Source organism: Haliotis rufescens, unplaced genomic scaffold (assembly GCF_023055435.1).
Source record: "Haliotis rufescens isolate VD_foot unplaced genomic scaffold, xgHalRufe1.0.p SCAF_56, whole genome shotgun sequence".
NCBI lineage: Eukaryota > Metazoa > Mollusca > Gastropoda > Lepetellida > Haliotidae > Haliotis > Haliotis rufescens.
This window is the reverse complement of record NW_025964290.1, coordinates 1,888,509-1,899,366: the sequence shown is the minus strand read 5'-3', so window position 1 is coordinate 1,899,366 and position 10,858 is coordinate 1,888,509. Positions and strand designations below refer to the sequence as shown.

The 10,858-nt window shown below is 40.0% G+C and overlaps 1 protein-coding gene across 1 annotated transcript; it reads right to left on the bottom strand.

The window, feature by feature from the left end:
- Positions 1-250: 250 nt before the first annotated feature.
- Positions 251-2,485, bottom strand: LOC124141764 (short-chain collagen C4-like; the record flags this gene model as incomplete). Its single annotated transcript, XM_046509850.2, has 3 exons — positions 251-739; positions 2,043-2,111; positions 2,362-2,485. Coding segments are annotated over 3 exons (666 nt in total), but the record flags the coding sequence as incomplete, so codon positions are not given.
- Positions 2,486-10,858: the final 8,373 nt, after the last annotated feature.

Sequence of the window (10,858 nt, the reverse complement as noted above, 5' to 3'; positions counted from 1 at the left end):
TTGTGCCTCATGCACCTTAATAAACTTACATACACATTGTGTGTTTGTTTGGTTTGTTTGTTGTTTAACTCCTTAAGTCGCCTCTTACGACAAGCATAGTCGCCTGTCACGACAAGCATGGGTTGCTGAAGCCCTTTTCTATCCCGGATCTTCACAGTTTTGAATGGATATCGTTAGTCTTATGAAAGCTGAATGTGTTTATCACATGTATGTAAGACACAGTTAATGTACATATTTGACGGACAGTATGGACTATATGGAGTGTTTTATTTTGTACAAACAGCACATGTCATCTCCCATCCATCAACATACGGTGGACAAGGCAGAGCGCCACATTTGGACTCCACCGGGTACAAGAGATGTCCGTTTTTGTCTTCATGGCCTCCTTTTATGGGTTCTGGGTCTCCATCTACACACACATAATCACTTGAACCTGGGTGTGAAGTGGCTCCCCCGAAGAGGTACCCCTTGTATTCCAGATGCCACTGAGGGAAGCACTCATTCCTGGCAGGGACCATGACAGCACTCCTCCTGTGACGACTGCGGCACACCACACAAGGTACATCATGTTGATACATTTTTCGTAGTGGAAGAGAGGGACGTTCTAGTTGATACTCAGTCCCATAGAGCGTACTGCCTGATCCTGCTGTAGTATGCTTAGCGTAGATCGGAGATTCAGGAAGGCACAGAGTTGTCCCTGGTCCACCCTTGGCCCAACAATGGCTTCCTCCTGCATAACCTGGGAGATTGAAAGGGACTAGAATTTACTTCTGTTTTAGTCAAATCAAATAGTTGCCTGGAAACAAAATAATTTAGAGAATACTTGTGCTCATCATATTGTTAATGCTTTGATAAGTCTTAGTTAATCAATTTGCTGAGTCATTGGCAAGACAAGAGGTGAATTCTATTTATCATTTTTCATCTGAAAGGATACAGAAACAGATTCCATTGGGTGTAAAAGGCAGAATAGTATTGAAATTATGTAAATGGATAACTGAAAAATCTTGATGTTCGCCAAAAGGGTACGCATGTCCATTTCTACCAGCAACCGCAAATGTCGACCATGTACAAAGTACGTTGATATCTCATGTGGATAGAATTATGTAAAATCTCACAGCAACAGGCGAGTGTACATCATTTCAACCAAGTACAACATACGTTTGTAAGCAAATGCGAATACTATTCGCAGCGTGATACACGTGGTCACGTGATCCTTATATCGAGAAATATCACGAGATAATGGTAAAATGTTTGCCAGCAGAGACTGCAGACACCAAAAATGTGGATATTCTTCCGGAACATAATGCTGGGCTGCTACCTCGGCATGGCATGTTTACTGAAGTTGTATCAGATATGTATGCATGATGATCAGGATTAATCATGGATGTTTTGGAAATCTGCATAGTTTGATGTAGCGTAGCCTTATTATCATTTCATCAACTTGTTATTATGGTATCTCAGGAGGCTAACACAATGCAACTGGCATCAGTCAGGGCTCGGACAAGCAGCCACACACAGAATGTGTGAATCACGTCACTATACAAGTGCACTCATCGTGAACACAACATTAAACCTCATCTCTTCTCACCATAAATAACATTGCTGACACCAAAGAGTGTTGTTTTTTTATAGGATTGGAGATTAACATACTGTGTCTCCAGGGTAGAACTAGGTTACTAGTAGATTTAACCGTGCAAGATTAAATTTGGAATCGAATGCACAGCAGCATTAGCTATCCAAAATACAATAATATGTGATTTATATACCGATAAATATTGATCGAAAACAATTCGTGTAAAGTACATTCATGATCGTTCATACATGAAATGGAGTATATTCGATATTGGCCTTTTCAAATTAATTTCATATGTCCTAACGAAGAAAAGCAAAACAGAGCCTACAGAGTTTACTTTGATTCAACTGACACCCTGACAATTTTTAAAATGTCATAAAAAATCAAACACATTTATGACCCCATTTGAAAAAAACCCACATTATTTACTTCCTTTTGACGCTCCGAAAAATTATCCCAAATGTTTCACCTTTATATATGACATCATTTCCTGACGGACATGTTGTCTTTCCCCACCGAGTGAACACAGCTCCTCCACCTGAAAAACACATAGATTGCAGTACAGACAAATAAATACATGGCGGGGAGAGACGTGCATATTTTATACTTTTCGCAGTTTTTGCTGTATTATTCAAAGTACATGAGATAGTGTAAACGGTTGAATACAGACGACGGCAACATAATTTTCATGAATTGAAAGCAATCATCAAGTATTGAAATCACCATCTTATATATACCTTCCTGACATCAAAGACTAAACATACACAGAAACACAAAGGCGTGTTTACCCGAGCTGCTACTTTGTGGAGTGGAGGTCACTGGCTGTAGAACCTTCTCCCCCAGATAGAGGCTTAGCAGCGACCTCAGCTCATGCAAGAACTGTCGGTTCGTGGAAGCCGAGTACAGAGCAATGACATGTTTTGTTTTTCGTCAAGGAAGCACCTCCAAAACAGAAAGCAAAGTGGCCACGTCATGTGTTTTTAAGTTTCCCTCTCCATTACTAGTGTATTACAGAAACGCACCTATACTCATTTATCTCGTGGAATCAAATGCTTATATATCCACACTCGACATTTTACCGACCGCCATCACACAATTGGAATATTGCTGAATGTGGCGTTCAACAACGGACAAAATGTCCTTCAAATAGCTCATGCGTTCAACTTCATAGATAGTGTGCGGGTGAATAAAAACTATATATCTAGTTCCGAACGCCAGAGATAACGTGTCTGATTTATAAAACAAGTACCAAACTGGGTGGATAATTGAATAGTGACCTCAATAGTTGAAAACTGAGTATAACTTTTTTAGTGATTAAAAAAGTGTATGCTTATAAATAATGTTGGAAGTGCAAGGTTTGTTGTTGAGAACTGCAAGACGAAAAACTCGAAGCTACAAATAACAGACCCATCCTGCACACAACTACCCCCTAAGAAGTTAACATCAATACACACATTATAATCATTTGTAAAGATAATTGAAACTATAGTAACCTGCACCAAGTTCCAGGCAGAGGAGGAGGATGAACGTTGTATGCAGCATCGTCATTGTCTTCATTCCACACCGACAGTGAAGGTAGAACGGGGAGACATATATACTCATCTACCAGGACCTAACACCTACTCGTGCATCATACTTCAGAACAAATGTTACCAAACATTGCAGTTGATTGAAAGATTAATATCGTACACGTGTAGGGTGTGAAGGAATCATTAGTCATATTTTTAAACAGTGGCTTCTGACATATATCCTATATGTTACATTTACAACGTCAAGCAAAGTAAAAGTCAGAAAACGTGTTTTATGAATTTCTGCATTAAAACAAGTTACGTTTGTTTCACCGTATGGACCCACATAGAAAACCATGTACAGATGTATGGCTATATGAAATCGGCTGTGCAAGCATTAGTAGACATATGCAAACAAAATGTTGACCCACAGTGTACATGTTTACAAAAGTTCGTGCTGTACATACCTACATGACCTTCAGTAAATATCTTCACACAGAAAATGCCAAAGTCTGATGTGATATTGCTAGAATATTGGTAAAAAGGGCGAAAATCCATTCTGATTAAATCATCTACTCGTCTCACACGAACATGTTATTAATCAAACCCTTACGAGCTACGTTAAATAATTCTTGGCTTCACCTCCAACAAATCCAAAGCATTTATTACATGTTTGTTTATTCATTGTATTTTAACTGGTAAAAGAAGTGCCATCATGAATTTGTCATATACATTAAATATAGCATGAACCGCAAATGTATTCTGCTTGAAAATACTTTATAAATCCTTTGCTTTCTACAAACATTAAACATGGCACCTTATCCAACACATAACGATAACATCCCTCATTCCATTTTCTAAATTCTTTGCTTATTCATTGTATTTGAGCTGGTAAAGAATTGTCATCTCTATTTTTTGTACATTAAATATAGATGTTTACAACAGTAAAGGTTAACTGATGCATGCTGAAACGTTAAAATTATCTCTGTTTAGTTATTGATGAATGAGTAACAGAAGGTAAGCTGAGACAATGATAGGACCCGCATCATGCTAGGGTGTAATTGCGACTGTACATTTCATGCTATAGTGCACTACATGATACACATCTTTACACCTGGCCTTGATTGTTGTACGTATCATGTATCAGTACACGGGCCTTAATGGCTGTGTTGACAGAACCAGCAAGTGACAGCAGTTGGTAATAGATGTAGCATTGCCTCTGCCCCAGCACTGAGTGTGCACACCACACGCGAGTATTTTTCTTCACCTTCGTGTATGTGAGGACGTTATGCTAAATATTTTTATTGTTTTTATTCCATGTCTCAATAACAAAACTTGAAATATCTAATTATCAAAACAATATATCGGCTGAAAGTATCGTTGGAATCCTTGTGGTAATGAGACGAACGCATATAATAGAGGATGCAACATGTTGGCTTAATCAGCTGACATTATCGACACTGCAGTCACAGGTGAATTGTCTGTTTTCGGGAGACAGATTGTTATGTTTTGGAAGATGAACTTTGTTAACGGTAAACTAAACACAAGAACGGAAAGGAAGGGTCATCTATTGTGAGAGTTTAATAATTCAACCAAATATTATGAATGTGCGAAATACCCGTTAATCATTCTGTAGTATGAAAGTGAATGAAAATGCATGATGAGAGCGTCCATAACGTACATAACCATTTGTGTTGTTTAACACAGACAGGGACATTGTACAAAACATGAGGGTTGTATGCAATCTATTTCAATACTTTACACAATTGAAGGATGTTCCATTGGAAGTGAAAGGCAAAATAGTGGTGAAAATTATTATTGATGAATGAGTAACAGAAGAGAATATGAGACAATGACAGGAAACACATCATGATATGCTGTAATTACAACTGCATCACTAAAAATGAGTGGTGACTCCAGGTGTTCGTGCAAAGGGTAAGTATTTTCCGCCACAAACACTTTAACAAATAAAAACAAATGTAGGTTTTTGTTTGCCTAAAGCCACGTTGAGAATATTCAATAGGCATTAATAAAGGGAAAAGTCTCTTTCCATAGCCACAAGAAGTCTCTGTTAAAATCGAGTGTATGATTCCGACTGTGTCATGGACATGTGTTTATGAGTAACTATCAGGTAGTGATGACACCAGGTGTTCGCGAAAAGGCGAGCGTATCCTGCCCCACCGGTGACATCCGTCAGAAACACATACAAAGGCAAGTCAATTGATCACCTGAAAAAACACAGGAACATACGGTACAAAATAGGGAATTGCATCGGACATCATGTTTGTCACTGTTGCGTTAAATTTGGAAATGTCCTAAACATAAAACTGCCTACCATAAACATTTTAAAAGCTTTACAAAGGCTTTGAGTCGTATAACCTTGATCAAACAACTTCTGAGCAAGAGCTGTATGATGCTCTTTGATATCTTAGTAGATTATACCTCAAAAGTCAAAAGTATACATTAAGGATTGGAGCTGCAGGAATATATGAATATTACGATGCACAGTGTACCTGTTACCCATTGGATGACGAGTATTGCATGCTTCTAACACTGCAGAGTGAGTGAATGCGTATTGTTTTACACCGCCATTAGCAATATTCCCGCAATAACACGTCGGGGGACAACAGAAACGGGCTTCTCACACTCTAAAGAGGTGGGAAATCGAACCCGGGTCTTCGGCGTGTCGAGCGAACGCTTTAACTCCGAGGCTACCCCATCCCCCTGTGATACAAGATTACATATTATCATGTATGTGGGACTGTCTCGCATCTGTGTATAGAGTGAGTGTTTCTATCGCCCTGTAGAATGTCCACGTGCAAATTATAAGGCCTACCATGCCAGGAGTGTAAAACAAACATTTAATAAAGAAGATGTGATATTCTCCTCAGAATAACTTATTTATACTTTCGAACATTGCTGTTGTGAGTTGTTTGATAACTGTGCTTTGTATTTCACAACACCAGATGTTGTATTATTATTGACAGGGCATTTAATCTTTTCTGGGCCTCATGTAAACAATTACACAAACGCCTTGTCAGCAGTAACGGATGTTATATAAGCTAAACTTCATCCGTCAGTAAGCACAATCTACTAATCTTTTCTGAATTTCATGCAAGCAATTACACAAACATGACATTTTGGTAGAGTCTGTGTCAGCAAAAACAGAAATACATGTAAGGTTTTCAAAGCTTAACTTCATCTGTTACCAAGTACGGCGTCACAGTTGACTGCCCGAGTCACAAATATCCACACGCACATATTGATTTATACATCATTCTCTATCTGCCTGCATGAACATGTCCAACTGTCATAGCTTAAGTCAGACATACACTATACTTTAATTGAGAAAGTCACATGGCACTACAGTAAATCATACAAGGTGATACAATGTTAAATCTCACCCAAAGGTTTCTATAGGCAACATATATTTTATATTATCATCAATATTCCGAACGCTTCCACTGTGTCACGCACCTGTCATGACAACAATAGGCACTATTACAGTCACGCATTCAGTCGGCGTCATTATGAATCTCCAACTCTCATTTTAAAAAATGTCAAACATACTATTGCACATTCTTTCATGGAAGACACAAGTTTTATGGATAGCAACTTCTTTCATACTGTGAAAAGCGACCGTGCTTGACAACAGTTTAAGTATCTATACCGAAACGTCGCTTTTTACAGTATTAAAGAAGTTGTTATCCATAGAAATTGTGTCTACCTTGTCATACGCCAACTTCTAAGTAATGCCTATCAAAAACATTAATTCTTTCATGGTTGGATGCGAGATCAGAAGAGCCGCACATCATCTAATTGTCAACAGAAAGTGCTTTCTGTTGTCGCGTGAAACATTCCCCCTCGGTGAGAGCACGTGCAGCGGCAGAGTTACACGGTACTCACGTAACTGTATCCGGGCTACCGCGGGGTCTGCGGGGTCAGTGTCCGTACATTTGGAATGTCCGTCACTGGCCACGCAGTTGATTAAGTGTTGTCACACGGGATACGTGAGTAGCACTTGTCAGCAGCGGCCGTCGATCTTCCCTCTGTGGTCCACTCTTCAGTGTCTCAACTAGTACCAGTATCTTGATGTTTTCTGTCAATTTCCAAGGTGTTCCTGCAGCGACAGGTACTGAACGTCAGTTTTTTCGGGCTACCGCGTGGTCTGCGGACTCAGTGTCCGTACATTTGGAATGTCCGTCACTGGCCATCATCATTGTAACACTGGCTACATGAGTAGCACTTGCCACACCATGTGCTCTTTTATCATAACTTTTGAGGTGTATTTTAGTAGGGTAGATGTCATCCTTAATACTGGAACGGGTCGCCCAAACACACCATTTTGACATGTGAAAAGCATGCGTTTTGTCTCTGACTTGATATAAAGCCATGTCTTAGCAGTTGTAAGACACAGTTGATCTTTCACTGTCGTGATACCTGGCCAGGAGAAAGGCTTTTGTGAGTATAATATTGTGTTATTTCGAGAATAAATATACTTAACAACAAAAGTTCCTGTTACATTGAATAAGATTTAATGCAAAGTTATGTTTTTTACCAAATCTGAAACCATTTCGGTTTGCAACAGATAAAAGACTCCTGTAAGTGTTAAAATGGTTAATCTGCCATAGTGACTTCAGAAAATGCGTGAATTCATAAAACATGAACTTGCCAAAATGTCAATTTACAAATCAATATTGTGTGTGTCCACCTCTGGTGGCGATGCAAGCAACACATCTTCGTCTCATGGAATGGACCAGGCGTCGCACAAAGTCCTGTGGGATATCTGTCCATATCTGCTGGAGCATGTTTCGAAGTTCCTGGAGTGTCTGTGGAACACGTGGTTGACGTCGAAGGCACCGATCCATCTCATCCCGGCCCACATGTGCTCGATTGGTGAGAGTCCAGGGGAGCGACATTCACGTTTTGTTTAAGGGATATCAAAAATATGTACTCATAAAGGCTGATGATGAAATGTACAAGGTTCAAAAATATTTACCCGTATTTGAATAATGATGACTCCCTTAATAGAATCCGACCTCGTCAATGTCGGACAAGTCCATTTTATGCACAGGTGGTTATTTCCCGCACATTCTCAGTCCTTACATCGATTACCTTCACCTTTTCCCAATGACAATCGTCATATCTCTTCAACCTTTGCATGTGATTGTTCGGCAATTGCGTTTCTCTGCGTTGCCTAGCTACATCTATGGGGAACAACTCATCGGACACTCCCCTCTAAAAAATAACGTAGTCCAATAAATGACGTCTCCAGAAAAGACGCCATGATAAAACAATGTTTTATCGTGAAATAAACAACCCTTCGTTCTTTCATTGTTCTTTGCGATTGATCGCATAGATATTTTATAAAAGGCAAAGGATTAATAGAATCAAAATGAAATTATACCCTAAAAAAGAAACTATACATCAGAGTGCAACTGGGTTTATGTTTCGAGTTTAGATTTCATACATATTATAAATAGCGGAATGTAAAGGTTAACTAATGCTGTACAATATGCACTGAACAGAAACCATCAGTAACCATCATGGCCTTCTTAGAGCTGCTATCACCCCATGACAGCGACTGCCACTAGACACCATCGAAGTCCGAATAACAGCCAGAGGGATGTTCTGCCACTCCTGCTCTAGCGCCACAAACAGTTCCTGAAGTGTCTGTGGCGGTGGTTGACGTTGACGGACACGACGATCCAGCACGTCCCATAGATAGGGGGACAAGTCTGGAGAGCGGGCAGGCCAGGGTAGCGTAGGCACGTTGTTCTGACGCAGAAACTTTGTGCAAACACGTGCGACGTGGGGTCTGGCTTTGTCCTGCTGAAAGATGGCGCCATTGGCGTTGATGAAGGGGACAACGTGGCGCTGCAGGATCTCGTATCGGTAGCGTAGACCAGAGAACCATCCACTCCCACAAGTGCTGTCCGGCCTCCGTGATGAATGCCTCCCCACACCGTGACGTTTTCCACCTCCAAAACAAATTTTTAGCATAATGTTAGTTACGACGTCCGTACACGCGTCCATCAGCATGTCCCAGCAGAAAACGGGAATCGTCTGTGAACTGAACACGTCTCCATCTGCTTAATGCTTTTGACTCTCTGACGACACCACTGTAGACGTTCACGGAGATGATGCAGCGGCAGGATGTTACGCTGCACGGGTCTCCTGTCTACAATACCGGCTGCTCTCAGACGATTTCGAACAGTATGATCCGATATTCGATGCAGTCCCGGTAGTTTTGAGGATGTTGACACCGCCGTGGTGAAACGGTCCTGCAGCTGTGGAACCCGGATGTAGCGATTTTGGGGCTTGCATAAAAGTCAACTTTTGCATGGAATGCATGCTTTTCTGTAGCAGTTGCGTTTTTGTGACTTGATTACATACATGTACTACAATATTGAAAACCAAACTTTACTTGTTTGAAAAATACACTTAAATATTGGTGTCACAGGAACTTTAGTTGTTGAGTATATGTAATGATGCATACCCAATTATTTGAAATAACACTGTCATAGTTCGCTATATCTATGATCTCAAGAACATTTGTATGCACACAAAATCAATTAACAAGTAAAGCAAACCGAAATGTTGCAATAATTACAAAATAATTGTCGAATGAGCAAGCAAGCTTTAAACAACATTGCAGTAATATCGATTGAATACACACAGCAGGGCATTTGTGAAATCAGTCCCCGGTTCCCATCCGAGTGAACGAAAGTTTCACCACTCTTCCATCCCTCAATGATAGTGACAACTGATTATATTTCAAAACAGGACATGCCACCTTCAGGCAGGTGCTGCATATACGTGGGGAGAGGTGTAAATCGCTTATATACTTTTATTCATATTCAAATCTGACTTTCAATCGCGATGTGCTATGACCATCTGTGCTAAGCTTTTATAACTGAGTTGGTCAGACAAAGGCAGCTGGTAAGTATTCATAGTAGGTAGTGTTGGCTGTTTTCCATTTCAACGTTCCCCGGTGTGATGCAGAATGTAATCGATATGAATGTTAACAGTGACAACAGACCAGAGCCAGTCATTGTTCCAATGGTACGGCTAAATACTCACTGCTCACAAGTGACAAATAAAAAATGCATCAGTCTATATTTAAGAATTCACTTTGAGTTTTTCTGAGTTCATTGGAGTATGAACCTTTACAGAGTGAGGCCAATCTGTATGAACGCCGGAGCTTAGTTCCTAAAAGCGAGAGGTGACGTGAGCGTGTGTATGCGCAACTTGCTCTACGGGACATCTGTTGTAGTATGTTTATAACAAATGTATTGAAATAATATCATCATTTGATGAGAAAGGTCTGTTAAGAACTACCTCAGTAAGTCAGGTTCAATGACAGCGCGTCGTAATACATTTACAACAAGTAAAAGACGTCAAAATGGCCGACACGATAAACGTGACGGGAAAGATTTCCGAAGTTGTAAATGAACGGTTGGCAGTAACATGTGTTGGTCATCATTGATCAGTTGGTCGATCATTGGAAGGTCATAATAAAGAAGATTATGTGTCAAATAGATACGAAGGTAAATTCATAGATTGCTGTAGACTGTAAATGTCAGCCAAGACTCGAATGGAGTCGATATTACGATAGTTAAGGTGTATTTTTCACAAGGAAGGATCAGTCATGTGACCGGCCTCTCTTGTAATCGAAAAAGCCGTATATCAAACTTCAAATTAAAAAATTAGAACAATCCAACAATTTATATGAAATATTATAACTGCTGATTTTACCGGCTTAAATTGGTTACTC